Here is an 18542-nt window from a genome sequence, read left to right as displayed (position 1 = left end):
AGCCCACCATGTGGCTCGGGGAGCGCTCCCCCGCCTGCCTCCCCCCGCCGCCGTGGGGAGAAGGGGAAGGGGAAGGCAGCTCCCGGCCCCCGGCGCTGGCGGGGCCGGAGGCCTGGCTCCCTTCGCCCGCCCTTGCCCTGACCTGACGATGCCCGCGGGCCCCACCGTGCCCCCCGTCCCTGCGGTCCCCATGCCTCAAGGGAGCAGCCCGGCCCCCCCGCATGGCCGCAGCCCCCTGCCCGCCCTGGGTGCTGCTGGGGCACCCCCACAACCACCGAGCCGGCAGTGCCCGGCTGCCGTGGCCGCGCTGTGAGGTCGGATCGCAGGAGGCGAGTTCCAGCAAGGTGAGTCGGGGCCAGAGCCGAGGGGGCCGGGGGACACATGGCCACTGCGGCCCTGCTGCCAGCGAGGTGGTGGGGCTCGGCCGGACACCGGAGCCGCTATGCCGGGCTGTGGTGGGAGCGGGCTGCCAGCACCCGGATTCCCCAGGTCATCCCCTGGCCGGGATGGAGGAAGTCCTTCCGGCCGGGCCCCGGCAGAACAATGCGCCGTGTGTGCAGCCGCAGCGGGCGCCTGCCACCCTGCCCACGGGGAGGAAACGGCGGCGGGGTCATGGCCTGCGTGGGGCACCCACACCCATCGCCCACCCGCAATGTGGCGCGGCTGCGCCCCGAAGCCACGCTGCCCCGCTCCTGCCACAGCTCCGGGGCGCAGCGAAGGGACAGAGGGGACTCTGGACCCCGAGCTTGGCGCAGTCCGAAGGAGCCAGAGGGGTCTCCCGTGGGGGGGCCACGACCACCGGCCTTAGTTACGGCAGAGAAGAGCTGGTGACAACCTCCTGATGGCAAATGGCTGAGGGAGCCCTAGCTCAGGGACAATTGCCCAGCCCAGGCCGGCGAGGGGTCTGCTTGGGGGTATGGCACCCAAGGGAGCGGGGTGACCCCAGGACACCCAGTGCCATTTCGGTCCCTTGCTGTACTGGGGGGCCGGGCTGGCATCCCTGCCCTGCAGAGCCACGTGTCCCACTGCAGTGGCCAGGTGGGCTGTGGCAGGGGCTGTTAAAGTCTTGCCAGCGGCTGGGTTGCCCTCCCTGCCTGTGGCCCTTTGCTGGCGGTCACCCCGGGGAGCACGTAGCTGTCACCCCTTGAGGAGGCTGGGGATGGCACTGGGGGAACGGGCGGCAGCACCCCCAGGGTACCTCCAGGGCGAGGGCAGGGCAACCGACTGTGGGAGCCTGTGGCACCGCCCCACCGGGCATCGCAGGGCCCTCACCCCACCCGGGCCGGGAGCCGCTTACCCGGGAATCCCCGGCCCCCACCCCGTGCGGCTCCCGCGGCCACCCCCGGGGATGCCCTGGCCCTCTCGCCACCGGCATCCCGCCGCCGTTCCCCAGGGGCGGGGGATTCCCGGGGCAGTACCGGCGCTCAGCCGGTAGCCCCCGAGCGGCGGCGGGTCCCGGGGCGGGGGGTGCGGGGGGCCCGCGGATCCCTCCCCGAGCCGAGGGCGGGGCGGAGCGGCGGGGCGGGAGCCCGGGCGGGCGGGGCGGCGCGCGGCGGCGGCGCGGGAGCGCTCACCGGAGACAAAGGCAGCGCCGGGAGGCGGCGGCGGCGCCGCGCACCGGGCGCGCACCGGGCCCCCTCCCCCGCCGCCCTATGGAGCCGCCGCCCGCCGCCTGAGCCACGTGCGCCGCCGCCGGTAACGGGAGCCGCGGAGGGAGCGGGCGCGGCGCCTCCGCCTGTTGCGCGGTGCGGGGGCAGCGGGGCCGGGGCGGGGGCGCGCGGGGCCGCCGCCACCGGGGGCCGCGGCGGGGGCGCGCGGCGCGTACCGGGGCGCGCATCTCCGGTCCGGCCCCGGCGGGCGCGCGCCCCGGGGGAGGAGGAGGATGAGGAAGGGGTGCCGCGCCCGGCACGGGGAGCGGGGAGGTTCCCCGCCGTGGTGTCACCCTCTCCGCGGAGGCACCGGGCAGGGATACGACGCGGGAGCGGGGCCCAGGCCGTGGCCGGGGGCAGCGGGGCGGCCCGGGGCTACCGGCGGGGCCCGGCTCGGCGGCCGCTCCGCTCTCCGCCCGGCGTGAGTGTCTCCAGCCCGGCCCCGCTCCTCCCCCAGCCCGCACGTCCCCGGCAGCCCCGCTCCCCCCGCACGCCCCAGCTGCGAACGCCCCCGGTCCGCGGCGCCGCTAGCCCGCCCTGCGCCGCTTCCCGGTGTTTCCCCGGCCGTCATCCCGGGGCTCGACCCACGGCCCTTCCCGCACGGTACCTCTCCTCCCCGGGGATGCCCGGGATGCCCAGGCTGCCGGCGCGGAGCCTGTTGCAGCCGGTGTGGCGAGCGCTGCCCGAACCGAGCTGGCCTCAGCCAGGGCACCTCGTCCCCAGAGACCCACATCCCGGCTCTGCCTCAGCCCACGCGTTTGTCTGCGTGATGGAGCAGCCCCCGCTGCCCGCCGGAGCGTGGTCAGGGCTCCCGGCTCCTTCCTTCCCCATCGCTTTTTCCTTCCGCTGGGCTCGGCCCTCTGGCCCCGCCGGCACTCTCAGCACCCGGTGGCCCTGCCGTGGTCCCTTGCCGGTCGCGTGGCCCTGCCCCGCAGGGTGATGGAGCACCCCGTGCCCCTTCGCCCTTCTCCGACGGAGTGACGGTGTCGCCGTGGTCACTCGGCTGCCGTCGCTCAGGCTCACCCTCCTCCCTGCTGCTGAGCCCGTTTTCTCCCACACCACGATAATGAGAATCCTGCTGGGCGCTTACATGGCTGCCTGCGAGCACCCATGGGTGCTGCTCACTGAGGAGCAAACAGGCCCCTTTGACATTTGATGCTCGGCTGGATGTGACCGAGCTGTCACCCTGCCTAAAGGGCTAAGGTGATGGTTGCCATCACCAGCACCCCTGGCCCTGCCTTGCTGCGTTGGGGTGCCACCATCCCCAGTGGCTGCGAGGCCAGCGATGGCTTCGGTGCACGTGCTCCTGCAAGCGCCACGTGCCGCAGGCAACCGGCACCTCTGCTTGTCCCTGCTTCTCCCCGGGTCACCCTCCTGTGTGGCAGCACAGGGTTGAGCAGCCTGGGCTCAGCAGCTAATTTAGGGTGCACAGGGTGGGCAGGAGAAGGGGATCCCAGTGGGCACCCCGTGATCTTGAAGATGATGCTGTGGGACCACAGCATCCGTCTCCCACCCATGGTGCCCAGCAGTGCAGCAGACGATTCTAGGGGGGCTGTGCAAGTTTGCATCCATGGGGGGTGATGGTGGGGGGTGCATGGGGTGCCAGGCACGGTTCCCCCCGGGCTGCGGGCGCTGCGGCGCATGTGGAGCGAGTCACCATGGGAACAGGGCGTCCACGTTTCCGTGTCGCTCACGCTCGCGTCTGTCTCGTTTCAGGGCCCCCACCCCGGCGGTCCCCCCCCAGCGATGGGCAGCGGGACCCCGGCAGCCCCGTCCCCCCGCCGCCCGCCCCGCCGGCCCCCCGCCCCGCCGCCCGCCCGGCGCACCCAGGCCTGACCCACCCGCTCCAGCCCCCCCCAGCTCCATGGCGAGGACGGACCCCTGACGGCAGGCGCGCCCGCGGGCCAGAGGAGACGGCGCCGGGCACGGCCCGGGGAGATGCCCTCGGCGGCTCTGACAGCATCGGGTCCTCCCTGACCCTGCCGCCGCCCTGAGCATCCCGTCCCCCCATCCCGAGGGCAGGGAGAGGCGGGGGCCTCCCCGCCGGGGCCGGCTGCCAAGATGGTGATGTCCCAGGGCACCTACACCTTCCTCACCTGCTTCGCGGGCTTCTGGCTCATCTGGGGCCTCATCGTGCTGCTGTGCTGCTTCTGCAGCTACCTGCGGCGGCGGGTGAAGCGGCAGCAGGAGGAGCGGCTGCGGGAGCAGAGCCTGCGCGCGCTGGAGATGGAGCCACTGCACTACGAGGGTTACGGGGGCAGCCCCCCCGGCATCGCCATTCCCCACCGCCTCCGCCTCGAGCCCCACCATCACCATCATCACCCCCACCACATCCCACCCCCCCGGCCCTGGAGCTGCCGGCACGGTAAGGAGCAGGGAGGGGCTCTCGCATCCCCGGAGCACGTGCCTCCCCCTGTTTTGGGGGGGATACGACGTGAGAGCCGGGGCGCAGCGCTGACGGCAGCAGGGGTCCGGGGGGGGCTTTGCCTTGCAGAGTCGGACCTGTCAAAGCCGCCGTGCTATGAGGAGGCGCTGCTGATGGCGGAGCCCCCCCCGCCGTACAGCGAGGTGCTGATGGACACGCGGGGGCTCTACCGCAAAATCAACGCCCCTTTCCTGAGCCATGAGCGGCTGGAGAAGCAGGAGCAGCCTCCCAGCTACAAACCCCTTTTTCTGGACGCCGGCTACGGTTCGGCGCTGCACTTGCCCCGCTCAGCCAGCCCCGGCCCTGCCTGCCCGGACCTCTACCTGCAGCAGGAGTGCTCCCCACGCATGTTTCCCAGCTGGACGGACTCGGAGCTCAGCAGCAGGGACACCTACGAGACGGGACCCTGGCACCTCCCGGTCTCCATGCCCCTCTTCGGCAGGACTACCGCTGTCTAACGGCGGCCGCGGGGGACGCCCGGACCTTGCCATACACCTGGGGGGTGGGGGGGTTTTGGTTGCTCGTGTCACCCCAGGGACACCCGCCCCGACGCGGGCCATCGCCGCCGGCGCGGAAGGGGCTGGTTCCCCGTCTGGCCCCCGCCGGCCCCCCCATGGCCGGGGGCGCTGGGGACCCGGACTCTGCTCTGTTTCTTAAATTTTTTGTTTGTTACAGTTTGAGAATAAAAGTTTGTGGCTCGGGTTTGCCTCCTGGCGGGCTGGCATGGTGGGATCGCCCCCTCCCCAAGGCAGCCGTAGCCCCCCCGTCCCAGTCCTCCCTGCCGCCCCAGCAGGCTGCAGCCCCCGTGGGAGACGCTTTATTTATTAACAGACATGAGCACACCGCCGGTACAGAACTTGTGCTTTCCAAAAAGTTTCCGGGGGGAAAGGGGGAAAGAGGGGCCAAGCAGGGGCCAAGCAGGGGAGGACGGGGCTCCCAGCAGAGAAGGAGTGGGGAAGGGGTAAAAGCCCCCACACCAGCTCCCTGCCGGGGTTTGGGGGGGGGGACGCCGCTGGCCGCAGCCTTGCCTCGGTCGGGTCATTTTATTGCCATATTCATTTATTATTATTATTTCTTTTTTTTTTTCTTTGAACTCGTGCAAAGTACTGGGGGGGCTCCCGGGGGAGGGGGGGGCACGAAGAGAACGAGGACCCTGTCCCACAGCCGGGCAGGGGATGCGAGCGTGTGTCGTCCCCCCCAAAGGGGCGCTGGGGTATCGGGGGGGGGGCAGCTAAGGGAGGGCTGGGGGGTTGACACGGCTCCTACCGACAACTTAAAAAAGAGGAGGAGAAGGGGGGGCTGTAAAAGGTGCCCCGGGGTGGGGTTGCAGCGGGGCGGCCGCCACCTGGAGGCCTCATCCTGCGGGGCCCCAGAGGGGTGAGGGGGGCCCGGCCCCTGGCTGCAGCCCCCTCGTGCCCCGCGCCGGCCGGGGCGGGCTGCCTGTGCCGGCAGCGGGGCCTGGGCTTACAGGGCCCCCCCAAAGCTCTCCTCTTCCTCGGGCAGAGGGTCTGCATCCCAGCACGTGATGTCGATCTCTGGAGGACAGGGAGAGGGGGTCAGGATGGCTTGGGGTGCCCCAGAGAGGGACAGGCTCCCCTCTCCGCACGGGCCTCGCTCACCTGGGGGCTTGTTGTAGAAGACGGGCTGGGGGGCTTTGGCCGACAGCTCCTCGGGGGGGGGCACCTCCTCCTCCTGGGACTGGCTGAAGTAGCCCTCGCTGGCCTGGGGGGTGGGGGCAGGTTGTCAGGATCTCCCCAGCCACCCATCACCCCCTGACCTCTCCCCACAGTGATGCTCACCTGCTCCCCACGACCCGGTGTCCCATCCTTGGGGGCCATCTCCCCATTGGTGATGGGGGGCGTCTCTCGACCCGGGGTGTCTTCCTGGGGCGTGTGCTGGCAGCCCAGATCCTGGGACTGGGGGTCTCCCTCGCCAGCTGCCTCCTCCTCCTCCTCCTCATCCTCCTGCTCCGCATCGCAGAAGGTGGCAGGGGGTTCAGGCAGCTCATCCAGGCTCAGCAGGGCCCCTTCCTCAGGCAGCATGGCCGGGGGTGTCTCGGGGACAGGGGCAGCAGGCAGGGGCCAGGCAGCTGGGGGAGTCACCCCGTCACTCTGCCACAGGTCGATGAGGCTCTCAGGGTTGGGGGCTTCCCCACTTTGGGGTTCGTCAGCCACGGGTGGCAGGGAGGGCTCGGTGGGCTCCAGGGTCACCAGGTCCCCCAGGGCATCACCCCCCGCTGTCCACACTGGCCTGGGACTGGGCTCATCCCCGGGGGGCTCGATGGCCTTGTCCTCAGGCCCCGGGAAGGGCCAGTGCTGCTCGGGCGTGGCTGGCCCGGGCTCCTGCGCGCTGGGGCTGGGGGACTCTGCAAGGAGGGGAGAGCAGTCAGTGGGGACAGACAACCTCATTCAAGGCTGGGGGTCACCCGGGGACAGGAATGCAGCTCAGGGGGATTTAGAGTCCTTTGGACTGGGCACAGTACGGGGAATGCTGAAAGGATGGGTGGGAGTGGCTGGGCAGGGGGGGCATTGTGGCATGCACCGCGGGAGTGAGGGGACATGGGGAGGGACAAGGTGATCCCTTGGGGAATGGCAGGGAGGTAGAAAGGGCTGTGGAGGGAGCAGGAGAGGAGCCCTGAGAAGATGCAGAAGGGAAAGCTGGGATGCACCAGGGGATGCCAAGGGGCCAGTTGGGCTGCAGCAGGGACACATGGTGACAGCAGCAGAGCTGGCTGTGGTGCTCTGGGGACGCAGTGGGGCAGAGGGGGTGAACAGAGGGATACAGCAGCCCTGGAATGGACATGTGGCAGGACGGCACAGGTTGGACAGCATCGCAGTGGGGGACCCAGCAGAGCCAGCAGGGCTGCACTGGGGGATGCAGCAGGGAGGGCCAGCATGTACAGAGCAGGGGGAATGCACTGGAGATGGGGGGATGCATGGCGAGGGGTGCAGCACAGACAGCAGGGATGCACTGGCATTAGAAAATGCACTGGAGGTGGTAGGAATGCAGCAATGGCGGCGGGGCTGTGCTGCGGGATGCAGCAGAGACGGCGGGGATGCAGCGGCACGGAGCAGCAGGTACGGCGGGGATGTGCTGGGGGACACAGCAGACATAGGGGGGATATGCCGAAGGATGCAGGCGGGACAGCATGGATGCACTGAGCCATGCAAGGGGGGCAGCTGGGGGGGCTGCAGCAGAGCCGGGGGGGCTGCAGCAGGGATGCGCTGTGGGACACAGCGGAGGCAGGCGGGATATGCCGAGGGACGCGGACGGGACAGCACGGATGCACTGAGCCATGCAAGCGCGGTTGGCGGGGCCGCAGCGGAGTCGAGGGGGCTGCGGTGGGGACGCACCCGGCAGCCCTGGGCAGGGGGAGGCAGCGCCAGCCCTGTGCCCACCTTTGGGCGTTGCCGGCGTCTGGTCAGCGGGCGCGCGGGTGCCCGGTTCGCCCAGCGGCGTGGCGGCCGGGCTGGCGGCCGGGCTGGACTCGCAGGGGCTGCAGCCCGCTGCCGAGGCCTTGCGGAAGGCGTCCGACTGGCTGCCTGCAGACAAGGGAGACGGGGTGGCGTGGGGGGGCTGCCCACGTTGAGGGGGGGATCCAGCACCCCAGCATTGCTCCTGCCCCACACCAACACAGCTGCGAGCTGCCAAGTGCATATCACTGTGTACCTGCCACCACATCATCCCCTCCTGGGTGGTGCGGTGGAGGCTTCTTGTGGGTGTAGCAACCACCATGTCCCCTCCAGGGGTTCTCACCACCCCCATGAGTTTCAGCCCCCACATCTGCTGGGCAAGGGGTCAGGCAGCCCCATATCTGCCGTGGTGCACACTGGCTCTGCCCACGCATCACTCAGCGCTGCCCTGGCACAGCCTTTGTGGGTACAACTCTGTGCCCTGTCAACTGTGCCTGTGGGGCCACGGCCCTGCATGGCCCCTGGAACCACCTGGCCCCTTCTGCCTCATTGGCACAGCCCCACACATTCCTGGGCACAGCCTTCTCCATTCCACGCTGTCTTGTGGACAGTCTTGCAGTTTTGTCCATGGCATAGCTGTTCCATTCCCTTCTGCCCCATTGGCACAGCCTCACATGATCCTGGGCACAGCTTTTTCCCCACTGCCTAATGCTGCCCCATGGGTACAGACCTACATGGTCCAGGGCAAAGATGTCCCTTCCCTTTTTGCCCCATCAGCACGTGATTCTGACACAGCCTTTTCCACACTGCCCAACCCTGCCCCATGGGCACAGTCCTGCATGATCCAGGGCACAGCTGTCCTATACCCTGCTACCCATGGGCAGAACTTGCCCTGTGCCCACTCCACCGGTGGGCACAGTCTATTCCATCCCAGTGTGGACCATCAGTTCCCCAGACACAGCTCTACCCTGTCCCCATCTGACCCATGGGCACAGCCCCCTTCAGGGGCACAGGGACCAGCATGGGGCCAGCCCCAGCAGGGCACGGTCCCCGCCTGGGTGCCTGTCCCCCTCGGGGTGCCCGCGCTGCCGCCGCTGCCGGTCCGGTGTGCCGTGGGGCTGGGGGGGCTGTGGGGCAGCTGCACGCGGCTCGACCCCCGGAGCTGCACGCCCGGGAGCTCCCAGCTACCTACATGGGAAGAAAGAGGAGAGATTTGGAGTGCGGTGGCAGGAGATATAGGGGAAGGGGGTCCGTGGGGGGGAGGAGGAGGAGGAGGAGGAAGAAGGTGGCCCACTGTCAGCTGTCTTTATGAAAGAACAGTGCAGACGACCTGTGAGAGAAAGACAGACAGACGGACGGACGGAGAGAGAGAGAGAGAGAGAGAGAGAGAGAGAGAGCAAAGAGATGGATCAGTCCCTGCTCAGTGCAGTCATGGCGGGGCTGGAGCACCAGGGCACTGGGATGGGAGCACAGCAGGGTGGAAGGCAGCATGGTGGGAGAATGTCAGGACAAGAGGATGGAGAGGCAGCAGGACAGAAGGATGTGAGGCAGCACTGCCTGGTCACGTGGGGAGAGAGGCCAGGACACGGCCATGGGACCAGCTATCTGCTCAGCCATGGCACAGCCCCACAGTGTGAATCCATGGCACAACCCACGGCATGGCCAGAACACACAGCCCACAGCACGACCCACGGCACAGCCCCACAGCACTGCCCCGAGGCACAGCACCACGGCACAACCCCACAGCACATCCCCACGGCACAGCCCATGGCATAACCCACGGCACACCACACAAGAACACACGTCACAGGCTCCCTCCCAGCACAGTCCCACGGCACAGCCCCCCAGCACAGCACCATGACACAGCCCCATGGCTGGAGGCACCCACCAGGACAGACAGTCCTTGCCTAGATTCACAAAAAGAGTCCCAGCAGTGGATCCCAGACTGTGGGGGAGCCCAGCTTCTCCATGGGGCACTCCTTGCCAGCTGGCAGCACGCTGAGCGCCCCACATCTGCCTCACTCTCTCCTGCCCCTTTTTGCTGTCACCATGAGATGTATTCCCAAGCCATCCCTGGACTCCAGTTGCCCACCCCTACACACCAACCACACTGCCAGCTTGGCTGCAGGCAGAGTGCTATGACAGGCGAGTGGACAACACCTAGCAGGGAGCGGGGTGAGCCCCATTTTGCTGAAGACAACCTGATATCCAGCCCCTGACAAGCTGCCCCAGCTGCAGGAGCCACATGAGGTGCAGAGGCAGTGGCGGTGATGGTGGCAGTGATGGTGGCACAGCAGTGCAGGACGTCGTCCCCTGCCATCCTCATCCCCTTGCCACCCAGAACCACAGTGCCAGTGATGGCAGAGGGTACACTCCCTCCCCACATTGCAGCCCTGGTCTTTCCATGTCCCACTGCAACCCGTTGAGCTGTGACATTGAACTCACCTGTGCCCTGGTCTCCTGGTGCCCACCCCTGTGCCCACAGCTCCCCACTGCCCCTCACCTGTCCTGTGGCTGCCTGGTGAGACAGCATCGCTGCTGCCTGATGCCACCCGTTCCTGCTGCTTGAAGAAGTCTCGGGGGTTGTCAGGCCGCTGAGCGATGATGGCAGCAGCCTCCTGTGGGGAAGGGAGAGGCTGAGCCCCACTGCCCCGGTGGTGTGGGGCTGTGGGACCACCCTCCATGCATCCCGCAGCTGCATTCCCATCTAGCTGTGGGCACTGCTGGATGGGGAGTGAGGACCAGCACCAGGCACGGCCATCACCACACTCACCTCCACCTCTGACTCTGATTTCCTAAACTGCTGCCTGTCGTCCTCCTCTTGCTGGTCCCCCTGGGAAGAGACACAGCATCACCTCCCAGCCCCGGGCATCCAGCTGGGGAAAGCCCTTCCCTGGGGGTAATGCCAGTGGCAGCCCTGGCTCTGATCCTGGCCCCAGTCCCATTGTAGCACTTACAAAAATGGACTGCTCCTTCAGGCGCTGCCGGGCCTCCTCCGCCTCCAAGCTCTGCTGCTTCCGCCTGCAACGGGGAATGGGAGAGGCGCTGGGCATCGGCTCCAGCCAGTCCCTGCCCCAACCCCACCCCGTGAAGGACACCCATGTGCCCACCCAGCCACTCACAGCACGTGCAGCCATCCCATACCCACATCCCACCCGGCCCCAGCCGTGCCTGTGCTCCTCGATCTGCTCCTCACGCTCCCGGTAGCGCCGTTCCCGCTCCTCCTGCTCCAGCCGCTCCTGCTCCATCCGCTCCTGCTCGAACCGCAGCCGGGCATCCAGGGCCTTTTTCCGCTCTTCCTCCTTGCGCAATTCCTCCTCTTTCTGGTGGGGAGGATGAATGAAGGGGCTGCCCATCAGCCAGCCAGCAGCTCACCTTGCTCCCTGGGGAGCCGTCCCTCCGTATCCCACCTTTGCCTGTTCCCAGAACTGTTCCCGGTTGAGCCGCTTCATCTCCACGGTGGCATCGGTTTTCTGGTAAGTGGTGCCCTGGGACGGAGGAGAGGCAGGGGGGGTGGAGGGGCTGGGATCAGTGAGGGGGGTAACAGTAAGCGGCACACGGGGTGAGGGGCTGCGGCAGACAGGAGCCCCAGGCGGGAGGGACACCCCAGTCCCGCCACCATCACCAGCGGTGCCGTGGGGACATTACCACGGGCTCGGCGTTCTCGTCCTCGCGCAGCCGCAGGCGGTGCAGCACTGGGCTGGAGACACGGGCCAGCCCGTTGGAGAGCCGCTGCCCGATGGCCCCTGGGTCAATGTCCTCCACGCTGCTGGCATTGACGATGACATCGACGCCCTGGGGGGGTGCAAGCGGCCATCAGGGTTCAGGATCAGTGCCCTGGCAACATCTTCCCCTTCCCCAGCGTCACCCACCTGGAAGAACTCGGCAATCTTGGCTACGTGGCTGGCACAGGCGCATTTGCGGGCGTCCGGCACGTCCTCACCCACCTGTGGTAGCCAGGGAGGGACTGAGCTGAGAGGGGCAGCAGGGTGACCCCCACCCCACTGACCACAGCGGGGCAGCAGGACAGTGGGGCACCCACAGCCCCTGGCCACTGCCAGCTCCCTCATACCCAGCCACATCCCTGTGGGCACAGCACAGCCCTCCCCTCAGCATAGACCCCAGACTCACCCAGTTGACGAGGACATATTTGGGGAGCACGGCCTGGGGCTCCTTGACGCTGCAGAAGCCGTACATCACCTTCTGAATCTCAAAGTGGCCGGAAAGCTCCAGCAAACCTCCACCTGGCACAGCACCGTCAGCCCACGTGCATCCAGCACCAGGAATGGGTGACAGGGAAAACACCGGCACAGATGAGCCGGTGGAGGGGACAGAGGACCTTACCTCCCGATGCTGCCAGCTTCAGGTCATCAGAGCCATCCTCGTACGTGTAGAGTGCCCTGGGGAGACACCATGGGTGAGCCGAAGCCAGGAGGAGTGTGGGGCAGCCCCCAACCTCCACATCCTGTTTACACTGAGGTCAGGGGTATGTCCTGGGGTCTCACCGCTTGTCCCAAAACTAGCACCCAGCCACAACAACCCCTTGTCCAACAATGAACAGCACCAAGAGCCACAGTGCCAGACAATGCAGACAGGATGTGGGGCAGAGTCTACTCCCCAAGCCTTGGTGGCAGCTATGGGGGAGGGTCGCAAGTTTGGGGACAGAATAGTCACTTGGGCACAGGGACCCACTGACCACAGTGCTGCAAGCCAGCACAGTCCCACAGCAACACGCTCGCCCATCGTCCCTTCACAACCCTTCCAGCTACTGACCAGGTCTGGGGACAACCCTGTGCCCCAGCAAGGACCCAGGTCCACTCACGTGCCTGGCTGCGTGAGCCACCAGCCCAGCAGGCACCAGGCTGGGGGAGGACGCCGGAGCACCAGCAGCAGCAAATCAATGAGCCGCCAGAGTGTGATGGGGCCGTCATGGAGACTGTTCCTTGGAAACCATTCCCAGCTGATGGGAAACCCCCTGTCGCTCCCACCGTGCCCTGGCCAGCCCCTCTGGGGGCTCCGTGGGGACCCCCACCAGCCAGCACCTCCCCAGAGGCACACAGCCAGCGATGGAGGGGAGACCACGCATGCCAAATTGGTCCAGGGTGGGTGGGCGAGGGGATGGATGTCACTAGGCAACCAGCATCCTCCATCACCATGGCAACCCCCCCATCCCAGCTGGGATGCAGCTCGCCCCGATGACGAGGTGATTAGTGGAGGGCAGCGGGGGAGGCAGGCAGGCAGTGGGGACCTGCGGGGCCTGGCAGGCACCCAAACCTGCCTGCCACCGTCACGCGCTGCACCCGGAAAGCCAGGGCCGCCCGTGCTGGATCCCCCACATCCCTGCACCGCCGCGGGTGGGCGGCTCTGCCGATCAGCATTCGGCTGGTGGTGCCCGCACGGCGCTTCTCAAAGCCCCAAAATCCCCGCTGTGCCGAGCAAAGCCGTCCTCGCTCAAGCCTCCAGCTTCAATCCACAGCCTGGGGAACAGGAATTGAGCGTCCCTACGGGCAGAGCCACCCCCAAAACGGGGCCATGGCTGGAGCTAAAAAGCAGGGGGAAGGCAGGCAGGTGCCTAAGAGGGAGAGGGCTTCCACCCCCAGTACCCGCCACCCCCCGAGCCCCTGGCAGGGAGCCGCAGATAATTGCACCAACAAGATTGACTTTAATCCGCACATCCCGATCCCGCTAATCGGCCGCCCCAGCCGGCGCCAGCTTCCAGGCCTGGAACAGCTGCAAAGTGCCATCTGAGATGTCTGTGACAGGGAAGGGTGGCAAATGCAGACCCTGATCCCTCAGGAACGGGGGAGGATGGCAGCAGTTTGGGGGAGCCCAGGGCAGCGAGCTGGAAGCTGGCAGGGTGGGATGCAGTTGGCAGCAGGCAGGAGAAAAGAAGTAGGGCAGAGCCACAGCATCGCTGCCTGGGGAGCCCTGTGGGTGCTGGGGGCACCCACTGCCTGCTTTTCTTCCCCAGAACCCTGCCATGCTGGGTGATATCTGAGCACAAGGTAGCTGCCTGCACTGGGGGGTGCTCCCAGGGCAGATGGGGCTTCCTGTGGACACAGCTCAGCAGCACAGCCTGACTCCACGCCAGGATGGAGGTTTCCATTCCAGGAGACAGGGAAGCCATGCCGGGGCCAGTAGCATCCCCGGGGGTGCCTCCAGGGACCCACAGCCCAACAGCATCACCACAACCCCTGGCAGTGAGGACCAGCTGTGTCACAGCGGGTGCTGTCAGCATCATGCATTGCTTACCCCGCTTCCCTGGGCTTTAATCCCTCCACCCAACCCATACAGCCCTTTCCCACCCCCGGGCTCCAGGTATGTGGGTCACCCGTGGGTGGAGATGCCCCGTGCAGCCCGGGGGGGCCCCCTGCAGCCGGGGGGCTCCACTGAGGATCCCTCATCACCCCCGCCAAAGACACCGCGGCCCCGCTGCCCTCGCATGGCCCCGCTGCTCACCCGGCGTAGGCAGAGCAGCATCCCCGGGAGCCGGAACGGGGCTCCCGCGGCAGCCCACCCTCCATGCCATGGCCAGGGTGGGGTCACATCGCCCCAGCCTCCCGCCCCAGCCCCGGCACATGTGTTTCCAATGTGGCTGGGAGCTCCAGGGAGTCGGCGTGCTCAGAAAGCAGCACCAAATTCCTTTCCGATCGAGTAATGGGCCCCAGCAGCCTTCGCGGGGCCGGGCAGGGGGAGGGGATGCTCGGACCCTCCAGGACCGGGCTGGAGCAGGGGGAATCCCAGACTAAACAGAGGGATTCCGGCCGGGCAAGAGCGTGGCATTCCCCGGTACCGGCCCAGGGCCAGGCTCTGGCACAGTGTCCTCCCAGGCAGCTCCCTGGCTCAGCCAGGCTGGGCCCTCCTCCCCGTGGGACTGTCCCCATCACCTTGCCCGATGCAGCCCCACCAGCATCACCCCTCAACCTGCGCCCCTATAGGGCCCCGCAGAGGGGATGCTGTCCCACAGGCACTGAGTGCCAGGCACCGGTGACAATGGGATGGAGCGGCTGGGGACGATGGAGCAAAGCCAGCCCCGCGGATAGGGATGGCAGGGGATCGCTGCCTGGCCGGGATCAGAGTTGGAGGTGTGTGTGGGGGAGCCGCCACCGGCACTCGCCTTCCCGGGAACCGATTCTGCTGCTCTCAGCAGCTTTGGCAGGGACGGCTCCTTTGCAGCGGATGCCGGGAAGCGAGATGTACCCAGGGCTGACAGCTGCCGCCTGGCCGGCAACAGACACGGCGCTTGCCCACAGCGCCCTTGGGCTGACAGCGGGACTGTGGGGCCCTCCCGAGACCCCCGGGGGCTGGCGGGCACCTCTACCTGCCCAGGCCCTCACAGCCCTGTCCTGAGAGCAGGGACCTGGTTAGAGACAGACGTCTGATCGGCTGGATTGTGGGTGCAGCCCAGCTGGGAGGTGGGAGTCCCCGGATGGGTGGTGGGTGTATCCCGGAGGGGTGGTGGGTGCCCCTGGCTGGATGGTGGGCGCACAGTTGCCCCCCCCAACTCCCGCCCCCCACCAAAAGCATCATGCACTGCATGCACCCAGCACGCCACGCTGTCCAGCGCCCCGGCTCTGCCCAGGGAGATGCGCTCCAGCGTGCCGGCGGCATTCCCACTCCGCATGCCAGAGGCACCCTGGAGGGCAGGGAGGGGATCGCGGGGCAGATGGCCCCAGCCAGTCTCCCGGCACCCGACTGGGCTGGGAGATGCGGGTGGGCTGGCAGAGGGTGATGCTCCCTGCAGCGGGCCTGGATCCAGCCGGCCCCGACACCGGGTGCCCCCACCGGGGTGCGGGCAGGGCGAGCAACCGGGAGGCCCGGAGGAGAGAGCCACTCCCCTAACCGACTCAGCAGCAATCCCAGCACGGCGGGGAGAACCCGGGCCGAGCACCATGACCCCCCAGGGATGCCCAGGGATGTGGCAGCCCAGGAGCTTTGGGGAATCTGAGGGCAGCGGGACGGGCGGGGGATGCTCGGTGCCCCCGCGGCCTCAGGCCTCGCTCCGCCGGGCAGCGGGACCGCCCGCTGCCGGGATACCGGTGGGGCCAGTCGGGAGCAGAACCGGCGGAGAGCGGGGCCGGGCTGGGGGCGCCCCGATTCTTTCCCCATCCCCCGTCCCCCGGGCGCCCCTGCCCGCGGCTCCCGCTCCAGACAATGGCGAGGAACCGGTGCCGGGCCCAGCACCGGGGAGCCCCACGGGGCCCTCCCCGCCGTGCGCGAATTCCCCCGCACCCCGCTCTCGCTGCCCGGCTGGGGGTCGGACCGGGCCGTGCCGGGGACTCCCGGCGCTCGCACGTGCCGGCCCGGCGCAGACAAAGCGGGGACCGCGCCCCGGCCCGGTGCGGCGGGCAGGTGCGGGCACCGGGGGCGGCGAGCCGGGCACACCCCCCGCCGCCCCGCCCGCCTTTGTGTGCCGGGGCTCCCGGGGACGGCGGGGGGCGCAGCGCGGGGCGCGGCCGGTGTTACCGGGCGGCTCCGTGCACAAAGGGCGGCGGCGGCGGCGGCGGCGGGGACAAAGGGGCGGCGGCGGCGGGCGCGCTCACCAGTCGGTGGGGCTGTCCTCGCCGATCACGTCCTGGTAGGAGGCGAGCAGCTCCAGGCGGTGCGCCGCGAAGCCGACGCCAGCCATGGCGGGGCCGGGATGCTGCCGGGGGACCGGAGGGACCGGCCGCCTGCCCGCCTCCGAGACACTGCCGCAGCGGCCGGGCGGAGGGGCGAGCGGCGGGGAGGCTCCGCCCGCCGCCGCGCCCGGTCCTAGCGCCGCGAACGGCGGCCCCCCTCCCCTCCCCTCCGCCCCCCCGCCCGGCCCCCGCCCCCGCCGCGCCCTCGGGGCGCCCCCAGGGCACCGCGGCGGCCGCGCCGCCCGGCCCCGAGCCGGGACCCCGGGGGTGCGGGCAGCATCGCCTCCGCCCCGGGCCGCCCCCGCACACAGCTCGCCCCCGGGATCCCGCAGCCTGGGCTCTGCTCTGCCCCCGCAACACCGCGCTCCGGGCCATCCCCCGCCCCAGGGACACTGAACCCCAGCTCAGCTCCTCCTGGGAACATGCACGCCGGGTGATTTCCCATCCCGGACTCTCCTCCGTCCTGGGGACCCCGCATCCTATGATGCCGCTCCTGGAAACTTGCGCTCTGGAGACCTCTCCTGCTGGGTGGTCCTCTCCATCCCCAGACTCTCCCCTGCCCCACATCCTCTACACCCAGGGGACGTGATACACTGGGCTTCCTGTGCCCTCAGCTGCCGTGCGCCGAGCCCCTGTGTCCAAGGTTTCCTCTCCAAGGACACGGCATCGTAGGCTTTGCCCTACACACGCAGCCATGCGCTCGTCGCTTGCCCAAGGGGTCAGTGGACACAGCCCTTTCGGGGGGCCTCTTTGCTGCCCGTCTGCCCCTCCGTCCCCACTACTCCCAAGCCCCTGGTCCTTTCAGAACGCTGCCAGGCTGTGTCCGCAAGCTCCTTTCCCAGGTTTTACCTCTGTGTGAACCCACAACTGGTTTTGCGCTGACCCGCGCACGGCTCTGCAGGGGTTCCCAGCCAGGTCCTAATGCTCCTGCCAGGACAGGCAGCGAACCCCTGTCCCTGGCACTGCCCGCAGCCTGGACCAGCACCGCCCTGGAGCACAGCACCCATGCTACAGCAGCAATGGAGAGCGCACAGGTTGAGGATGTTGCTGAAGTGACCCGTAGCAAAGCAAGCCCTTCACAGCAGCCCGTGGATGACCCCAGAGGGACATGGGACAAGGTGCTGCGGGCCCTGCCTGCGCCGCCCGCTCCCCCCACGCCCTCCTTGCACCAGCATTTCCGAGCGAGGCCAGAGCCGGAGCCGCCCTAAGAGGCTGTGAGAGTTTGGGAGCAGCTGTGGAGCAGCTGCCGGGGCCAGCGCGGGGGCTGGGGCCCGGGCAGGCGCCCCACAAGCGGCTCAGATGGCCTTGGGGGTGGATGTGGTGGGACCCTGCTCAGGGACGTGGTGGGAGCTGTGAGCCTGCCGCCGCCAGGCTTTGTTCTCGGAGCAGCGAGGCTGCAGCCCCTCCCCAGGCTCCACCTCCGCAGCCCACCCGAGACCCTCCTTCCGCCGCTTGTGCACAAGCTCCTCACATGGTGCGCAGAGCTGGTGGGCAAGAGATGCCCTTGGCAAAGCGCAGAGGCACCTTGGGTGGTAGAGGCGTCATCAGGAGGGCCCAGAGGCAACACCAGAGCTAAGCCCCCCCGAGAGCGCCGACCTTGCAGTGGCACAAGGGGACGCTTGGCTGTCCCCCGGGGAGAGGCAGGTCGGCGTAGCACCCTGGCTCTGCTCCATAGCTGGACACCCCGGGGCTGATCTGGCAGAACCTGTTCCCAGATCGCGCTACCCCAGCAGGCTCCGTCCCGCACCATTGCCTGCCCCTGCCTCTTTCCTGCCCTCCACTCACGGGTTGCTGTCCAGCCAAGCCAGGGTTGGTTCAGGGGCTGCCCACGTGCGGTCACAGCCACCTCACCTTCCCCTGTACTTTCTCTGACCTTCCCTGCACAGCTGGGACTCACACGCGGGCACTCAGCCCTGCTCCTGCCAGCCCTGCCAGGCACACACCAGCTGTTTCTGTCCCTTGGTGCACCCGTGTCCTGCTGCATCCCATTGCTCACACGTGCCCTAGCTTGAGTGCCTGGCCCAGCCCCAGCCTGTCTTTATCCCTCGACTTTCCTCGCCTCATTATTGATGTGCTTGTGCACTCCTGGAACTGGCACTGAGAAGATGTGGCACCGCAGCCCAGATCTGGGTGATGCCAGGAGGCATTTTGGCTTCCCGCAGCCAGCTCCTGCCCCCGGCAGAACCTTCCAGTAGATGAGCAAGACAATTTTCCTTACAATTGCTCATCACGGTAAGAGCTGCAATTATTAATGACCGTTCCAGCTGTCAGAGTGGAGAGGGAGGAGAACACCCACTTCCCCACAGCCACTGCCCTCGAGCCCGTTCCAGCCGGAGGTGCCGGCGTGGCCTCACACCCATCCTTGGGGACGGCAGCTGCATCGCGTGAGCGAACGCTTGGCTGCTCCACGCCGGAGAACGCCCAGAGCACGTGG

The 18542-nt window shown here is 68.2% G+C and overlaps 2 protein-coding genes across 8 annotated transcripts; one reads left to right on the top strand and one right to left on the bottom strand.

The window, feature by feature from the left end:
• Positions 1-57: 57 nt before the first annotated feature.
• Positions 58-4775, top strand: PRR7 (proline rich 7, synaptic). 4 transcript variants are annotated; one of them, XM_066197487.1, is made up of 3 exons: positions 58-344; positions 3366-4014; positions 4144-4775. In XM_066197487.1, the coding sequence occupies exons 2-3, from the start codon at positions 3711-3713 to the stop codon at positions 4530-4532; spliced, it is 693 nt and encodes a 230-aa protein (XP_066053584.1). In that variant the 5' UTR covers positions 58-344; positions 3366-3710; the 3' UTR covers positions 4533-4775. The 4 variants fall into 4 exon arrangements, with proteins under 4 accessions (XP_066053584.1, XP_066053583.1, XP_066053581.1 ...); XM_066197486.1 differs by having other exon boundaries at positions 4117-4775; XM_066197484.1 differs by having other exon boundaries at positions 3366-4775.
• A 100-nt stretch (positions 4776-4875) lies between these two features.
• On the bottom strand, positions 4876-16192 carry DBN1 (drebrin 1). Of its 4 annotated transcripts, none has more exons than XM_066197476.1 (15): positions 16031-16192; positions 11832-11887; positions 11619-11731; positions 11360-11434; positions 11136-11282; positions 10898-10975; positions 10659-10810; positions 10445-10508; positions 10261-10320; positions 9991-10105; positions 8680-8817; positions 7428-7616; positions 5874-6439; positions 5694-5796; positions 4876-5609 (listed from the first exon to the last, which is right to left on the bottom strand). In XM_066197476.1, exons 1-15 carry the CDS (start codon positions 16114-16116, stop codon positions 5539-5541), a joined length of 2013 nt encoding a protein of 670 aa, XP_066053573.1. In that variant the 5' UTR covers positions 16117-16192; the 3' UTR covers positions 4876-5538. The 4 variants fall into 4 exon arrangements, with proteins under 4 accessions (XP_066053573.1, XP_066053574.1, XP_066053575.1 ...); XM_066197477.1 differs by having other exon boundaries at positions 7473-7616; XM_066197478.1 differs by lacking the exon at positions 8680-8817.
• Between the last annotated feature and the right edge of the window lie 2350 nt (positions 16193-18542).

The sequence above is a fragment of the Chamaea fasciata genome, unplaced genomic scaffold (assembly GCF_029207755.1).
Source record: "Chamaea fasciata isolate MVZ Bird 193981 ecotype frontalis unplaced genomic scaffold, bChaFas1.0.hap1 SCAF_15, whole genome shotgun sequence".
In the NCBI taxonomy this organism is placed as follows: Eukaryota; Metazoa; Chordata; class Aves; order Passeriformes; family Sylviidae; genus Chamaea; species Chamaea fasciata.
The sequence above is the reverse complement of the archived record's forward strand: the minus strand, read 5'-3'. Positions and strand labels throughout refer to the sequence as shown.

Bases quoted from the DNA above. Each gene is read 5' to 3' on its own strand.
- PRR7 (XM_066197484.1), top strand. From the start codon at position 3,711: ATGGTGATGTCCCAGGGCACCTACACCTTCCTCACCTGCTTCGCGGGC.
- DBN1 (XM_066197476.1), bottom strand. From the start codon at position 16,116: ATGGCTGGCGTCGGCTTCGCGGCGCACCGCCTGGAGCTGCTCGCCTCC. The intron at 11,732-11,831 runs GTAAGGTCCTCT...GTGCTGTGCCAG, and splicing joins GAAGCTGGCAGCATCGGGAG to GTGGAGGTTTGCTGGAGCTT. The intron at 6,440-7,427 runs GTGCGTCCCCAC...CCCTCCTTGCAG, and splicing joins CCCCTGCCCAGGGCTGCCGG to AGTCCCCCAGCCCCAGCGCG.